The sequence below is a fragment of the Spermophilus citellus genome (genome assembly GCF_964194105.1).
Source record: "Spermophilus citellus genome assembly, chromosome: 16".
Classification (NCBI taxonomy): Eukaryota; Metazoa; Chordata; class Mammalia; order Rodentia; family Sciuridae; genus Spermophilus; species Spermophilus citellus.
The window spans coordinates 47,118,071-47,137,019 of NC_138196.1; the positions used below are offsets into that span (position 1 = coordinate 47,118,071).

At 38.8% G+C, this 18,949-nt stretch overlaps 1 protein-coding gene across 1 annotated transcript in view; it reads right to left on the reverse strand.

Annotated features, from left to right (window-relative positions):
- Window positions 1–18,949, reverse strand: part of MTUS1 (microtubule associated scaffold protein 1) — a 147,469-nt gene that overhangs the window by 20,745 nt on the left and 107,775 nt on the right. The window contains 2 exon segments of the mRNA XM_081269205.1: window positions 3,602–3,668; window positions 11,529–11,743. Of these exon segments, the coding sequence (XP_081125331.1) occupies window positions 3,602–3,668; window positions 11,529–11,743 (282 nt within the window).

Consider the following 18,949-nt stretch of genomic DNA (forward strand, 5'->3'; position numbering starts at 1 on the left):
TATTTTCGTTCACCTGAAATTCTAGAATAGACAGCACTAACCTGTGTTGATAAAAGATAAGTGTTTGCTTCTGAAGGATGGGGTGGTCCCCCTGAAATAGGGCACAAGGGATTTCCTGGGATCACAGAACTGTTCTATGTCTTGACAAGGATATAGGTTATATGAGAATATGTTTATCAAGTTGGACAGAATAACAGAAATGCTGCTGTATGTAAATTATACCTAAATTTTAAAACCAGAGCACAAAGCTGTATATATTCATCTAAACAAAAACAAGGAACTATGCAAATATAAAAGTTATAGTTGGATAGTGGAACTAGGGGCTATTTTCTTCTTGATTAAAAATTTTGTTTTCATATAAGTTTCTTAAATAATAAAGGAACTTTAAAACCTCAAATGCCAATAATATTTATCAAGTACTCAGGAAAATGCGAAGCATATTATAACCCCCACCCCCACCCCTTGCAGGAAGCAGGAAAGAATCTATATAATTTAGGGCTCTACTGTTTGAATATACTAGGAGAACACAAGATAGAGCAGATACATTGGTGTAAAATCTCAAGGGGCCGCTGGAATGAGGGGAGCTCCACAGTTTCTTTCTAAGCTTTTTTGAAGAGTTATTGCAGAAGCAAATAGCCAATAGCCAATTATTCCATGAAGGTGTGTAGCTCAGATGGCAGAAACATGCAGGCTGCGGTGGAGGGAAGCTACCTTAGCTTGGTGGGGACAAGATGAGGCATTAGATTCTCAAGGTCAAAAGCACAGCTCTACTTGGGCTTCAGTGCCTCTCAGTTTATGAGTTGTCTTTATTCTCTGCAGTGCATAGTAGTTTGGGAACCTGGTCTCAGTTTTCATAGAGAAAGTAAAGAAAATTCACCCTGTTGGAGAGCGACAACAATGACCTCACATCATCTTGGAGGGAACGGTGGATACTGCGCTGATGAGGATGATGGCAGCTCTCTCTTCTTGAGTTTCCTGTCATGGGCCAGGTGCTATGCCATTGTTTCTTACATGTGACTATTTTATTCATGCTACACAATAGGCCAGAAAAATATCAACTTTCATATCACCAACAAAGAATCTGTACTCAAAGAAGTCAGGTAATGTCTAAGGATTGGAAGGACAAACTGCCAAGCTACTATCTCCACACAATGAACTCCACCATCAGGAAAGGATGGATCAGGTCTCAGGAGTCTAAGGAGCCTGTCCTGAGGTATTTCTGATAACATCTCTTGCTATTCCTCCCTACAGTATGGTTTATGCCCTTACAAAATGGCAAATGTGGTCAATCACTACCCAGCTGGAAAACTGCATATACCTCAATACCTATTATTTAATGGCAGTTAACACTTGGTGGGAGACACTTTATAAAGTATCATTCCCCCCCTGTGATTCTCATAACCACCCTCAGGGCAGACAATCACTACTGCCACTTTACAGAGAATGAAACTGGGACAGCAGAGACAGACGTGACTTGCTCTAGGTCACTCAGCTACTACGGATTTGAACAAGGACACGTGACGACACAGTCCTTGCTTGGTGCTCTTCTTGACTGCCTCAAAATTTAAAACAAGTTTTAAACTCTGTTATGTAAACCTATCATTTTCCATCTCGGTTCAGGCTAAAACCAACAATCCAACTGTGTGCTCTGAGATGTTCTTCCTGGCCAGTTTATCACAAGTGTTTAAGGGATTATCTTCTCTTCCCTGACAGAACCAAACATTTTCCAAATTCTTTATGCTGCTACTTGAGCAATTCTGCTGGATTCAACAGCAGCAATGACACATTCCCAGAGATGGACCTTAGGTGATAGGAGGATATGGCCAGGCTACCCACTGCATCCCGACACTCTGGCAGCAGAGGAACAGCACACCCGGACACTCTCTCCCAATCACAGATGGAAGGTGAGAGTGGGTACAAACTGATGGCTACTTCGTGACGATGTGATTGACTGGAGGTGTCAAGTACTGCACCCCAGTTTAAATTGCTTAATTGTGCCATCCACTAAAAGGCAAAAAGAGGATCCCCAATTCAAGAAGAGTGAATGAGCACAGTGTTCCGTTCTTGTTCCTCCTTGCCTTAAAGAGAGGTTGAAATGTGAAACACTAGGTAGGCTCAGCTCCACCTTCACTGGGATACAATGAATGCTAAACACACAGAAAGGCCTCTTTCCTGATGTTCTAACTCTGTATCCATTACATTATTTAAGGCACAAATGCAAATTAAGGTGGCCATCTGTGTAAGCAAAAGGGCAGCAGTCAGGTAACATGGCAGGAAGCCCTCAGAAACGCCTCTCAGCTGTGGTTTCCCTGAATGCTTTCACGAGAACTGTCAAGTCTTCGGGGTTCTGAAGTTTCATTTGTCTTAATATTACTTTCCCATAAAGGGTACTTCATGTACACAGCCTAAAACAAGGTCAAGACTGTTGCTTTGGCCAGATACTATGATCCAGGGAGTTAGCCAGGAGTTTGTCCTCCCTCCTCTTGGAGGGTGGAAAGAGAAAAGTAACATGAAGAGCAAGTCTTGACCCTCTAGGTTCTGCCCCTCAATTCTTGCCCTGCTTGGACTTGGCGTGGTGACAGTGGTTGTTTCAAAGAGTTTCGGTTCAGCAAATTAGACTGGCAATGCTTAAACTCTGGTCTTTTCCAAAGAAAAACAGGCACAGATTCTCTTATATCTGGATGAGCATAATTTGCTCTTCTAGCTGTTACCTTTGCATTACTTATACTCATACCTACCCATGCTTCCAGTGGAGACGACTGCTGGCACACACAGAAAACTACGAAGGGCAAGGAAGGCAGCTTTTGGATGGACAGCTCCAGGCATAATTGGCGCTAAAGTTCTCTAGGCTGAGGAGCCCCGCAAACAGGGGATCCCTAAGCAGCCCAGCTCACTCAGTAGCTGAGGCAGAAAAGGCAGTATTGTCTCTATCCCATGAACCCTGAGGACCTCTAGGACAGACCTGAACTAAAATAATCTTGCCTTGAACAGCAGGAGTGGGTGCTGAGCCATTCAGACATGGCTCCCTGTGGAGTTGGGCAATTATTCACCCTTAGCACTATCCAAATCGTAAGATCAAAATAGAATATGCCTTTTTCAGATGAATGGTCCTGACAAGCAGCACCCTTTTAACTGTAAACTCACTACTCACAAGGCACCCCTAGGAAGTGTAATGTAATTGCTGTTATCAAAGGGAATTTCCTCAATGTTCTTTCATATGAAAAGTGGTTCAGAAAAAGAAAAAAAAAGATGATGGAATTATTTAACGGGAATTCAAGCGATTAAAAAAATTATTCTGTCTCTCTCTCTCTTCAGCAAGAGACATGTTTTGGTCATCAGAGGCTCTGCTAGGCTTTAGTGAGATCAGTGCCAGGAATTCTGTGAACTTGAGGTCAAGCTGCCAAGATTCAAAAGAAATGTCGATAGTAAGTGTTTGCACAGATACTGGAGTGGGAGAGCTGACAACCGCCAGCATGCAACTCCAGACACCATGCAGACAGGAAGTCCAAATTCTCCAACCTTCCCCTCACCCCATACAATGTAACACCACCACAAAAAAAAAAAAAAAAAAAAAAAAAAAAAAGAAAAAAGAGGCTCTTACCTAGCTCTCCCCTGAGGTTCACAAGTTCTTGAGATAGGGTTTTGTGTTGTTTCAGTGCTTCCTCCCGCTGTGGAAAACACACATCAAGTTACTAATGTTTTCAAGAGGGTCCTTTTCAGTAAGGTACACAATTGTTATCACTAGGAAAATGAGACCCAAGATCGGGAAGCCAAGATGTGAATCATTTCAGCTAAACTGTGTGTGTTGTTTAAAACACACACACACACACACACACACACACACACACACACACACAGATGTCCTTAGTTGTAAAGGAAATTCGTGTTTTAAAAATCTGTATTTTCTCAGGTCCTCGTGAAACTTTCCTTTGAGGAATTGAATTGCTCATTTAAAAAAATATTTGCTTAAGAGTCAATGCTTCTGGGCTGATCCATACAGCCTTTCAGCTAATGCATACTGTACTTAGGAGAAAACACATTCTCCTTCCCACGGGCAATAAAAGGCCTAATCAGTTTAAGATAAATATTTAATGTTCTAAACATAGGCATTTATATATACTTTGTCCTATATTTACAAATAAAAAAGTTTTGCTACAAGGGCAATCCTTTACTTCTAAATGAGACCAAAAAAAAAAAAAAAAAAGTTTGTTACAAAGCTACAACAACAAAAAAGTAAGCATTTAAAGACGAACTAAAATTGAATTTATCCAGCTACACATGAGTTTTGAAAGATTATTGTATCTTAGAGCAGCTATAATTCTAAATAGATGTTAAAGAAACGAAGCAAAAGAAACAGGCAGCTGTTTCAGCATTAAAAAGGCAACAATCAACTTTGCGATACAGAATAATTTTTAAGTTCCCAGCAACTCGTACCAATCACACAGCCACACATACTTACACACAGTCATCAGACACAGTTCCTTACAAGGTGGATTCCCTAGTATCAGGGCATAACTAAGGAAGACGTACAATTTCCAAGCTCTGAGAAAATGCCCTCGCTAGGATCGCCCCAGAGGTAGCTCCCACCGCATCTTGATTGCAGTATTGCAGAGATCATAAGATCCAGCCTTTGCAGGCAAGAGTTGCTTGTCATTCAAAGCATTTCCCTGATTCCAGACACCCTCTGCCCTAGTCCCTGACATTCTTCCAGAAAAGCACTATAAACAAATACTAATTACCCTTGTTGCTGCACATGGAGAATAGAGGCACATTTTGCTGCTGGGGCAGCCCATTTTCCAGCTTCTGTCTCCAACTCCCCACCCCCTGCACTGTCCAAGAAGTGCACAGGTGGCTGTGCCACCCACCAGTCGGGTCTGTCTACATTCAGAGCTCTACCAGGAGGAGCGCCATTGGCCCTGGTGGCCTTCCTGCAGGTTACCGTATGCCTCAGACTCCTCTCTCCCCACAGAAGCTGATACTGCAGCTTCTGCCTTTGGCACAAGCAGCCTGTGATTACTTAAAGCCACAGCCCTTCATTTATGAAAAACGAGAGCCAGACATTAGACTGATCGATTGCCACTTACTTAAATATCAGCTGGGATGGTGGAAACAAAAACTGACCCTTCTGCAGGGATAATGGAGTTATTTTTAGATTTGTGAGCCTTGTTACTCCCCTCTCTAATTGAGGTCATTAGATTATCACACTTGCTAATAAAGAAGGGAAACCTGTTCCTCAAAACCCATAAACTAAATGAGGTTATGAACTAGGCGAAGGGCAATGAAAGGGGCCATGTTGTGCTGTAGAATTTTACATGATGTTGTAAAATGAATGGAGTTTCTCTCAAAATTTGATTTGATTACATAGGACACAGACCATTGATGAATTTTTTTTCCTCTTTTTTTTATTGGTGCATTATACATAACAGTGGGATTTATTGTTACATTCTTGTACATGTGCACAATATGAGTTTAAAGTGTGCAGATTCAAGATTTTGAGGTCATTTCTATTTTATTACTTTTATTTTGCACTAGTCTTTCACAACACAGTTAAGGAAATTAACACTCCTATGAATGGATAACAGTAACCAATACTGAAGAAACATTTTATTCATTGAGAACATTTTAGCCTTAATGGTATCCTAAATGCCTGAATTTTAAAAAATGTGGTATTATTTTGAAATAACCAATCAGTGATTCCAAGTTTTAAAAATAATAAATAGGGCTGTGGGTGTAGCTCAGTGGCAGAGGGCTTGCCTAGCACTAGAGTTCAATCTCCAGCACTGCAAATAAAAAAGTATTTGTTAGGAAAGCAATCAACTGGGATAATAATGGAAGAAATAATTTAAAATGTATATATAATTTTAAAAATATGTTCTTAATCTCAATTTCAGCCTTAATTTTGTTGGGTAATCTACTTTGGATAAACGGTAGTACGTTTTGTCCCTGATTATATTTATTAAGAAAGAGAAATACATAGTTACTATTAAATGTTGTAGAGTCTTCACCGACTGTGGAATGATACCTAATCAGAAGAGTTCCAGGATTTGCTTCCTCAAAAGTACTTTTGTTTTCTTCCACATGACCCAAGAAATCTGGCAGACATGTGGTAGACAAGGGTCTTTTGTAAATTTCAGAATTAGCTGCAAAGTTTTTTCTCATTACTCTTGGGCATTATACCCATGAGCTGATATGAACCAATTTCAAAGTCTGAAGACAGCTTTATTAGATACCACAAGTGATCCTGAAGCAGTCAGGCAGGGGAATGAAGCTCTGGGAGTGGGCATCGCCCAGTGAGCCTGGGCTACACCCCCCTGAACTCAATCCCTTGCCTCATTTGGGTGGAACTTTCTTGAGTGTCTTCCCCTCAATAGTATGGCTTAAGGCATGCTCACTGTCGATCTTGTCCTCCTCTCTTGCTTCCCTTGTGGGAGCTGGGGCCAATGAGACATCGCTGAACCCCAAGAAAAAGACATTTTCTCTCAGTGCCAACCCAATTCACCTGGAGTGACCCTGACTGATTAGTCACATGTGGTGGCACCCTCTCTGGATGCCTGACCTTCTTTACCTGTTACAGAAACCTTCTGGGAATGCTAAATGCCAGTCAGCAGACACAACATCCCCTACCCCAAATGTGCTTCTGAATTGGTTGGCAAGTTGTTACTCATTACCAATTAGCTAAGCATTTTTCATAGCACATGCTTTAAAAAAAAATGTAAGAAATTTAAGGTCTCTGCCTTCAAGGCTCCTGGGTCCTGGGTGGAACTAAAATGTCCAGGCCCAACTCTTTGGTTATCAATCAAAACAGATGACCTCATCTGAGGGGAAGCAGTATAGGATAATGGAAAAACTGAAGGCTTTAAATATGATATTTATGTGAAATGCCAACCACAGGGCCCATACCATAACAGACACAAAAAATGTGTTCATTTCTGCCCGACTTCCTTGGTAGCTTGCCCTTTAAATGTATTCATCCTTTACTTGCTGATGATAAAATATATTTTGTCAGATTCTGATTCACTGTTTTTCTTCAGATATTCCCAGATCAGTGTTTATGTCTTAGCTAATGAACTCCAGATAACAGGTTTATTTGATTCTCGTTACTGTAACAGCAGACACACACACACACACACACACACACACACACACAGTGGAAAAAAACTAAAGGGGGAATCTGGATAGAAAAATGCTTTTATACTCATGAATTAAACATATAAAATGCTCCAAGAAAAAATACGGATTCACCATAATTTAATTAAGGGTCCCTGGGACACAGGCACTTAGTGTCTGGCTGTGGTCCCATCAGTGTGCCTGAATTCTGCTAGCTACTGAGGAGTATCAACAGCACAGGATCTTGCAGGGAAAAAAAAAAAAAAAAGCCTGCATCAGACAGTTCTGATGTGGCCATGTCTAACCTCCCCAAGGGCCACACAGTGAATTTGTCAGTATGGCTACTTTTTTTTTTTTTTTAATCTGAGGCAATTTTACTTAAAGTAGACTCCTAGCATCACTCAAGATTCACCTTTGTTTAGTTACTAGTCTAGGCTAAATTTGAAGGCACTTAAAATAAGAGATTGTGGGGAGGGGTAGAATTCAATCTTCTCTAGGTTTACCTACACAGACCCTTTTAAAAAGACACTGGGATTACTACCATCACAATCTTGTTGGCTTTGGCTGTCAGTGTAGGATACTGTACAACCATTCCAGGATGAACCAAGAATGAGAACAAACTGAAGATAATGGTGTGTATTCTGAGAAACAGAGGGTGTAACATAAGTTTCCAGAATGATGAGACATTTATTAGAACTTCTAACGAAGGTGTGATGAAATGTGTCTGCATTGTTGAATACACTTGCAACAGAAGGATAAGAGAGAGTTCTGGGACTCACTATAATCAACCCTTTTTACCCATAACCCAATGCTTCAAAATCATTTAGAAAAGATTAGTAATTGCAAGATATATACGTGCACATATAGGTACACACATATTTATACATATAAATATATATATTTGTACATACATATTCATACATATTTATATATACACACACAATATATGTGTATGCACACACACACACTCTACAGGGTGAAGGGAATTTTTTTTTAGTTGCTTAACTTTCCCCCTGGCTAAGTCTTTCCAACTGTTTTATAACAGTACCTGTACATATTAGGCAATCAGTAAATATTTGCTGATTGAGTATGAAGAAAGAAGGAACAAAGGACATTTACATGAAAATTTCCTGTGTATCCTCCATCTGGGATTCCATACTCCCCATTCATTACTTCATTCACAAATACACTGTCTATCACAGCTGCTGGGTGGGTTCCTAATAATGAACTAGAGTCAGATCCTGCTCTCGATAAGCTTCCTATCTTAAAAAGCACTAACTGGAAAACTAAATACAAAGAACAAAAGGGAAGTAGAAATGCTGCTGGAATCTAGAGGGTGAGCTGAATAGACAACTAGAAGGCTGAGGAATCTTCACTAAAGAGGGAACTCCTGAGCTTTGTTCAATTGAGTCACAATTACATAGGTGTCAGGACCCACATTTAGGTGTGAGCGAAGTTCATATATGGTAAAAACATCCTTGGAACTCACTCATGTTATGGACTATCCAAGCATTTCTCTGTATGCCCAACCCAGTGAATTTTTAATCTAGTGTTGGATCTGCTCTTTCCACAACTGAGTACCTGATAAATTATTTGGCTTGGAAGAGCTAGGTCTTATAAGAAAAAAAAAGTATTTTAAAATACTTTAGATCCAATATAATGGAGAAGGTTCATGTCACAAGGGAGCGAAACTTGGGGCTTGAGAAGATGCCTGAAGAGCAGACTCCTGTCTTTCATCTCAAATCACTCCTGGGCCTCTGAGGGACATGGAAGACAGCATTGCCTTCTTCACTTAATTTGCATTTTCACTTTGGTTGTTTGCATAAAAAAATCTATAAATTAAATGCAGGTGGTGATATGAGAATGTTGTTAAAAAAAAAAAAAAAAAGTCCTGAACATGTGAGAAGGTTTCAGAGGGAGAGTAGCTGCCCAGGAAGAGTATTTAAACCAAGGACACAAAGGGATAGGACATTTTCAGTTCATAAAGTCCTAGCCATAAGTTTAAGTCCTGGTCCTCCTCTTGCTTACTGTCTGATATTACTTCACAACTCTATTCCTTAATTTTCTTGACTGTAAATTCCAACTTATTGTGATTTTGATGATGATTTAATAAGGTAAGAAAGAATATCTGGTATCTTAGAAAATATTCAACAAATGTTAGATCCCTCTCACTTTTCCTCCATTTTCCTAGTATGCTGCTGAGCACTGGCACTGTGAGGCTTACATTAAAAGGGCAGCTGGTGGGCTGGGGTTGTAGCTCAGCGGTAAAGCGCTTGCCTCACACATGTGAGGCCCTGGGTTCCAGCCTCAGCACCACATAAAAACAAATAAATAAATAAAAATAAAGATATTGTGTCTATTATAACTGAAATAAGTAAATATATATATTTAAGTATATATATTTAATATATATATATATATATATATATATATATATATATATATATATGGCAGCTGGTAACAAATTATAGAGAACCTTACATTCCAACTTGTAAACCAGAGTTGTCCAAAACAAATATGATGTGCTGTGTATGTAATTTAAAATTTTCTAGAAGCCACACTTTAAAAAATTTAAACAGATAACATTTTACTCAATCTGAATATATATTTATCAATACCATTTTGACAGTCACTATAAAAATTAATAATGAGGCATTTTAGGTCCTTTCACTTCATTCAAAGTTTTAAAAATCCATATGTATTCACCACACATCTCAACTCAGATTGATTACATTACAAATGCTCAGTGGCCTCCTAGAGGCTATCCTATTGGCCAGATCAGTTGTAGACAATGGAGATACCCTGGGGGGGTTTAATCAGCAGAATGGAAAGCTTTGGAACAGTGAAGTTGGGAGTAGTGTTCGGGAGAGATTATAGGGGAGAAAGTTTACAGGCATAAAGGCTGGTTATGAAGTTGCTATCAGAACCAAGCGGACAGTTAGTTGTTCCGGGGCTGAACAACGAAGACAACTGGTAGGAATGGCAAAGATGGGATGAAGGGGACAAACCCTGAGTTGAGAGCTCACAAGACCTCATGACTGACTTACGTAGGAGATAAAGGAGAGAAGAGTTGAAGATGGTGCTGTTAAGCTGGATGCAGTAAAACGAAATCACTGGTTTATCTCTGAATAGAAAAACCAAACGTTCCCTTTGTGGTTCCTAATTTATCCTACTTGGTTACATAAACTAATTCTTGAATTCCTTTCTTACATATTAAAGAGTACCAAAAACACAATATACTACCATAAGTAAAAAAAACTAGGTAAATGTCTTTACCTCCCCCTCAGGGGCAAAAGATACACACGCATGTGTACACACACACACACACATATATATACACGCACGCACAAGGGGCTGAGAATACAGCTCAGTGGTAGAGTGCCTGCTCAGCATGTGCAAGGCCCTGGGCTGCATCTCAGGCAAACACACACCCACCCACCCACACATATTCACATAAATATATCATATATGTAATGTTTAGTAGCTTTATCTGCATAAATTTTAATTAATATTGATATGGACATTATATATTTGTATATAACCAATATCCATATTTATATAAAAGACAAAATTGCGAAATATTCATCAAATATTGGTCTAAACTGTTATCTAGTCTCCTAGCTCTTCAAAGGCAAAGGCCAAGTCTTATTCACCTCTGTCTCCCCTCCCTAGGTGGGCATCTGCATCATAGTGGCCTCTGTATTAAGATCACTATGGGTTTACTGTGTTGAACTGACTTACAGAACGAAATTGAACAGTTTTCTTCTTTTGAGAAAGGAAGTTATCCACCTTTAAAACTGTGATTAAAACATATCTGAAGAACTATGTCTGCAATGTTCACTTAAACTTGGTTTCTCTATAAATTTTAACCAGTTCCTGAATTAACATCCCTGTAAGAATATCAGGGAAGAGTAAGTAAACAAAGAAAATCTGCTTTGCTTCTGACATACCACAGATTATTTTAGGAATGGATGGAAACTTTGAAGAGTCTCCAGATGTTATTCTGGGAGTTATCTCAAAAAGAGTTCTGACCCATAAACATAATCAACCTCATTTTTGAAAGCATTAAATTAAGTGTGATATTGGAAAGCTGCATATAATTAGACAAAAAAAAAAAAAGAACTGGGAGGGGGCGCTTAATGCTATTATAGGTGTACTAAGAGTACCACAGGCAATTATCTTTTTTGAATATTGTCATTCTAATCAAGAGACTGGGGAGAAAAGGACATACTAAGAAAATGTTTCCATTCTAAATTTCGGGAGAGGAACTTAGGGTATCAATTAAGTAAACAAAAGCAGAATTGGAGGAATTATACAACTCAGGCATACTCACAAGGGCATTGCCCCCAGTCTTCTCCCATTTTGCCCCACCCCTGCCTCAGTGAGCAAGATGACCCAGAGTGGAGGCCACCCTTCCTTACCTCGGACAGGAGGTGCTGGATCACTACCGTCAAGGCTTCAAACTTGATGTTACCACAGGAAAGAAGCTGTTTGAGCTGCAGGATAAATCCACTCTGATTTTCACATTTTGTTTTATATCGAGCCAATTCCAGTGTTTTTTCCGAGGACAGTACATCTGGAGATGTCTGTGTCTGGATGCATGAACTTCGGGGATTCTTTTGTCTGCCCTTTTCAACTGTGAAAGGAATTAATACAGGCACAAGGATGTGTGAGGTTAACTTTTCTAATCACCAACACATGGGTTCAAAAACAACTCGATAAGCCACAAAAATGCATTTATGTCATGTTTACACAAGGAACGCATATGGATGAGAATGGGGTTGATCAGTTGATCAAAGATCTGGATGCTTAGAATTTGTAAATGCAGACTAAGGCTACAGTTGCTGACTTTTAAAGATTAGTTTGGAGCAGAGAACTATGCACATAAAACAAATACGTCTAGCAACCTAGACTTTAAAGATCTTTTCCTTCTCCTGTACATTTTGTACAAATGCCTCACTCTTGTCATATTATAGTGTCATATTATAGTCCAGAAGAACAAATTAACAGAAGAACAGAGAAACATGAAAGTTGGGTGGAAAATAATGTTGGCTTCATAGCTTTCAATTTTGCAGTTAAATTGGTAGAGAAATCTGATAGTGACTACTATTCTGATTATATATGCTGAAAGCAAAACACAAATGACTGGACTTTAAAGATCTTTCCCTTCTCCTGTCCGTTTTGTACAAATGCCTCGCCCTTGCCGTGCTGATGGCCCGGTCATTTCAAAGATTTATACCACAGATGTGCCATTTCTGAGTCTTTAATAAGTCAGCACTTAATTGAAAATCTACTCACATTTTGCCCCTTTAAGTTCACTGTTAAGAAGAGATATGTGCTTGACCATACTATTCCGTTTTCTACAAAAGGCGAGCTTCATTCTCCCCTCCCCCAGCAAGAAGCAATAGGGCGGGTGAGGTTTTTTTTTTTTTTTTTTTTTTTTTTTTTTTAAAGCACTTGCTAACACTACAAATCCACCTAAGATGTCACACTAAGTGATTCTTCACTTCCTATGCCATCCTGCCCCGGGGAATGACTCTATTTTAAATGAAAAAACTGTTCAGTTTGGAACCATTCCAAATGTCCCAGTCACTTTAAATAATCTAACAGAATTGGAAAAACAGGAAGCAAGCAGCTTAGCTTCTTGAAATAAACAGGCCAAATGATCAAAACAAACCTAAATCTGAAGAAAAAAAGAAAAGACCCAAACAAACAAACATTTCCTTAGCCGACAGACATTCCGTGGCATCTGCATTTTGTGGTCAACAAATTGAAGACAACTTGAAGCAGCCAGTGATTATTTTCTCTAATTTTTCAGGGAGAAGCAAACCACTACTGTGATTGTTTGAAGGAAAATAAACAAAGCACAACCTTGGTATTCATGTTCCAAGAACCAATGGCAAAATACACTCAATATACTTTTCAAGTATAAATCAGAAAAAAGGCTCTTATTTTCTATGGTTTCTGTACATGGTTAAACAACTCACATTTGTATCAAAACTTAATAATCCTTAGTTCTAAAATACTAAAATATCCATTGTGTTTTATTAATACTTGAAGAGAAGGGGAAACTATCCACAATTCTTTATTGGTAATAGGCTTTTTTTTTTTTTTTTGATACTGGGGATATAACCCAGGGTGCATTATTATGGAGCTATATCCCCACCCTTTTTTGACACAGGATCTAGCTAAATTACTGAGGCTGGTCTCAAGTTTGCAATCCTCCTGCCTCAGCCTCCCAAGTCCTTGTGAAAAACCAGCCTCTATCTCAGAGCAAAGCCTGTCCAAAGAAGGGACATGGCCTTTGTCCTTGGAAAAACCCACAGAGCACTCCTAGGCACATTCCCACCCTGCTAAGTTGTTTATCTACAAATAACAGGAGAGATCTGCTGCACCAGGTGTCCCTGACTCAGTCAGGTTAGGTGGGGATCCATAGCAACCCCCTAGCAGCCACCAATCAGCATGAGACAGGGAAATACCTGGGATGCCAGATGACCCTCCCAGTAGTTTATGGTGGTTGATAACAAGTTGGGAAACCATGTAGTTCAGCACGTACACCCCTCTTGGCTTAAACCAATCAGTTCAAACGAATACCCCTTTTGTACTGACCAATCACCCCTACCCAACTTGTTTCCGCCAGTGAATGTGCTAATCATGTTTTAGAGTTGTTATTTGATTTTCCCGCGGTGTGTGATGATTTGCTAAAAGAGGCTATGATGTATGTGAAGTCCCTGCCCTCTCCAAAGAATGTATAAAATTGCTGCAAACCCTGGGCTGTGTGCACGGAGGACCCAGCTAGCTCGAAATAAACACCTCTTTGCTGCTTATATCGATCTTGGGTCTCTGGTGGTCTTTGGGGGTCCCGAATTCGAGCATAACACTTGGGATTGGTATGTGCCATTGTGCCTCATTACTGATAATAGTTATTAAGTTGCTTATTAATAATATCCACTTTCCTAGCAGATGGAGAATATATCCAACTGATAATGTCATATTATAGTCCAGAAGAACAAATTAGTCACTTATTATATAAATTAAACATAATTCAAATATTTAACAACCTGTCAAAATATCTAAGAATAGTGTTTCTTTATTTTATGTTATTTCCTAAATGTTCTAAGAAATTGTATTTGCCCGATAATATATAATAATTGTGTTTTACAGTTCAGTATTCTCACTTTCCCTTTCTTTTTTGAAATGGGGGCCTTATTACGTTTTCCAGGCTGGCCTCAAACTACTGGACTCAAGTGATCCTCCTACCTCAGCTTCCTGAGTAGCCAGGACTACAGGGGTGTGCTATGACCCTGGCTTCCCTCTCTTTTTATCCTTCCAGTAACCTAAGTAGGGAAGGGAAGGCTCATGAATATAGAAGAACTTCCCTAGGTGTAGACAGCCTCTGTGGGATTGTTTCAGTCAGAATCCTCCAGACCTCTTAAGCAAGTCTCAGCTGTTCCCACATGCTTTGGAAAGTGGATTGTTTATCATATAAACAAAAATTAAAATTTTTGCAATAAACTTAACAAAATATTGTTTTAGTACATTCAGGTTAGATACAAGTTCATTCTCCTGATATCATTGTTCTGCGTCCCATCAATACTCACTCAAATAAAAAAAAATTTTTTTTTTTTTACTAGGGATTGAACTCAGGGGCACTCGACCACTGAGCCACATTCCCAGCCCTATTTTCTATTTTATTTAGAGACAGGGTCTCACCGAGTTGCTCAGCACCTCACTTTTGCTGAGGCTGCTTTGAACTCGAAATCCTCCTGCCTCAGCCTCCCCAGTCACTGGGATTACAGGCATGCGCCACTACTCCAGGCTTAAAATTCATTTATTTTTGATAATTGCTTTATCATTTCTTGAGTTCTTAATAACATCTGATCCTCTTTCTAGAATTTCTCTCTCAACTATTATTATTTAACACAATATCAGTTTTAAAACTGCCAGATGACAATTATTTACAAAATCTGAAGGAACTTTTTAATATTAATATTTTTTGAGAAAATACTAAGATTCTTGCTTTTTTGCTTATAAATTTATGACAAAAATATTATAGAATACATACTAAAAATGTTTTAACTTTTTAGATCAGGGAACAGGAACCAGAGAGGTAAAAGATGTCCTAAAGCTTTTTTTAAAAAACTTTTAAACCATAGGGTAAATGTATTACCTACTCAAAAGTTAAATATAAAATCAAAATGTAAACATTATTTTTAAAAAAATGGTTAAATGAATTTTGAGCACTTTGTATTTAACACTTAACCATCAAGAATATATTATCTGTTCAGAATCCTTCTTGGGGAGTAGACAGGAATCTAAATAATATGGGTTTTATTAGGGACTTGGACTAGATTTATAATTAAGGAAGAAAGAACACACTGACATATTACTCTAAGAGAACATGTCTTCATTTGTCTACCCTCTACCTGGAGCTGGAAAAGTATGCTGTGACCTCAATCTTCCGCTCCACATACTGTGCTCCCTAAGGACAAAACTGTACCAAGGGGCAGCTGATGACCCAGTTTGCATATCCTTCCCTCTCCTCACTCCCGGTTCAACTGAAGATCAGGGATGATGCAGAAATCTCCGATGATGCTCAAAGCTCTAAAGACTCATATAAATAGGATTCTTCATAATACTGAAAAGCCACGGGTTTCCCTTAAATACTGTGGGATCTGTTATTTACATGAAGTTAAGGATAATATGAGCCAAACTTTGCCCTTCTATGCTTACATGCCCTTACATATTTATTGGGATGTTACTATTTTGATAATGCAGCTATTTTTTTTAAAAAATAAACCATTTTGTTTTATATATATATATATATATATGTTCCAATTTCAAAGAATCAATTTAATAAGAAACCTTAAAATTAAATGTTAACTTCTACATCAATTCAGATTTCTCTCAACAAGACAACTGATTCAACTTTACATGGGATTCATTCTAATGAAAATTGAAACCTCCATCACAAAAACACTTGAATCAAAGTCATTTGCTCAACTGAAACAGCTGAATAATAACACTCTTTGCCATCTTTGTTCTTTCTGCTCAGAAACCTTAATTTAACAACTGTAAAACTAACCCAGTGAACTGGTTTATTGTCTTTAAGTACTTGGGCAAAGAGGAACAGGCCCATTTTTCAGATACTTTTTGAGAGAGTCAGGTCGGTCATAGAGGAGGACACATCCATCCTAAACAAGCCATACTTTTACTGAATCTGCTGGTTTTCCAAGTTATTAAAATCAAGTTGAACTCATGACTACTAAGAGAATTTGCCTTGGGTTCCATGAAACATAGCACTAAACGCAGGATTCAATAATGTTAACTAGTTTCTGTATTTACTGAGCCACTCACTTACTCACCAACTATTTACCAAAATGTACCATGATAGCATTGATAAGGTGCTGGTGAACCTACTCTGGTGCCTCAGGGTCCAGGAGGCATCATGGTGGTGGTGGGGGCAATGCTGTGTCTGAAGCAGGTCAATACCTGGGACCCTGTTGACACAGATTTTTCCTAGTGTCATCTTCTTCAACTTTCAAACATCAACCTCCTTGTACAAAGGTGACAGGCACTGGGTAATATGTGCTTTCACTACATATTGCATTGAAAACTAATGTTGTCTAATAAAATGTAGGTCATGAATCTCTACCAGCCTGAACAGACAGCCAATTCACTCCTTTCTGCCTTAATCTGAACCTATGTGTCTAAAAGCCCCAATAGAGATACCCACACACAATTTCTTTCAATCAGTGTTTCCTTAGCATTTGATGATGGGTGTTTATCACAGGATTCTTCATGAGAGCAAAGCATTAAAGTGAGAATTACTGGAAAATATTTTCTAATAAAAGGGAGCATCAAACTATGAAACGGTCACCCAAATATCTACTGCTCTTTCTGTAAGTGTCTATGGGATTTACATGAAGTTAAGGATAATATGAGCCAAACTGGTCCTTGCTCTCTGTTTAGCAGAGACAGAAATATGCCAATAGTGGCGACATGATTTGCTAATTAGGTACTAATCTATACAGTGTGGTGGGAGCACGAGCAGGGAAATGCCTAGATCTGGGGCAGAGTTCCCAGGGGCATAGTCCTTTATGGACATTTGGCAGATAGACAGGCAGGCAGAGGACATTCAGAGTAAGGGCATTCCAGGCAGGTAAAGCCAGCAAACACAAAGGCACAGGGGATGCCCTGGTATCATGACACAGGCAGCAATCCCCAAATTAAAGTAAAATGAAACTGCTGGAAATAAATAGGGAAGACAGCATTTGCACCACACAAGGTTTTATCTTGTAGGAAACAGAGAATACTGAGCGGGGTCCTGGAGGCATGGAAAGGAAGATCTGAGGGAGCAAGACCAGAAGCAGAGAGGCTGGGAGGGAGGCCCAGAAGAGAAACTCCAGGGCCCCTGGTACTGAGAGCAGGCAGGAAAAGAGGAATTTGCTCCTGAGGGAGAAGAGGAGGACTGCGTGGCCAGCTGGATCAAGAGGCATCCAGGGTGAGTCACAGGTTTCCAGCTAGGAAATAACATCAGGAGGAGATTAGCAAGAGGAATGAGGGCGAGGGCAGAGAGGGGAAAGAGTTTGGGGTGGGATGTGTTGAAGAAGGTGTTAGGACATTCTCTATGCTCTGCTCTTGAGTCTCTAAAAACAGTCTATTTTAATCTTACCTGCTTTCTAAATTTAATGAGCAGTCATACAATTTTTCCAAGGTGCAATTGGCTCCTTATTTCCCATTGTCTTGTAGATGGCCTCTAACCCACAAATATGAAGACTCACTTTCAGGTTGTAGCAATTTAACAATGAACCCATGGTAACTTGTATAACATTATCAAAAAATTTTTTATTATTATTTGTGTTATAAATACTAGCTTAAATTTATATGAAACTTTCTAGTGTTCTTTTCATTATTTGTTTGCTCTGAAAAGTTAGTAATCATAATTTAGGAGACACATGTAACATTTTTCTATTCATAGGTAGGTGTGGTATTTGCTTAATACGGACCAATACAGGTTCAGGAAAGTACTAGTGTTTAGAGTTTTAAAATTACCCAACCAAGAAATTCTTTGGAGAAAGGGGACTTTAGGAGTCCTTAGTTTTTTTTTTTTTTTTTTCTGTCTTGGGGATTGAATCTAGGGCATGCTAGGCAAGCACTCTACCATTGAGCTATACCCCCAGATCATCATTTACATTTTTACTTTACTATATTGGTAGGATTTGTTGCCATGAGCTATATTATAGGTGTTAACAGTTTTGCTTTTTTGTTGTTGTTTTTGTGTTAAAAGCTAAATTAGATTAGAAAATAGAAGGCAAATTCACATAAAAATTACTGTTTTGGGTTAATTATGCTTGTAAAATTTTTCTTGGAAGAAACCCAAATAGTCCAAAGTTGATCTTAAACATTTTCTATGTAGCTTGGCAGGAAGAAAGATGGAGTCTCATGTTCTTGCGTACCTAAAACAGACTAGCAATATCAAAAGAAGAATACAAATTCATTTCCTTCAGAAGTACTGGAAGAAGGCACTGCCTCCCTCCATCAGATGGCTTTCTAAATAGCTTAAAGTCCATCTTACTGTGTTGACTTTTTGGATTTGTTTCCATCTTAAAAGGTATGTTTAAATGGTATGTTTACCAGTAAGGCAGGAAACAACAAGAAATATGTGCAAGTTAGAATTATATATATATATATATATATATATATATATATATATATATATATATATATATATATATTGGTGGCACTGGGGATTGAACCTAGGACCTAGTACATGTGAGGCAAGCACTCTACCAACTGAGCTATATCCCCAGCCCTAGAATTTTATATTAACATTAAATAT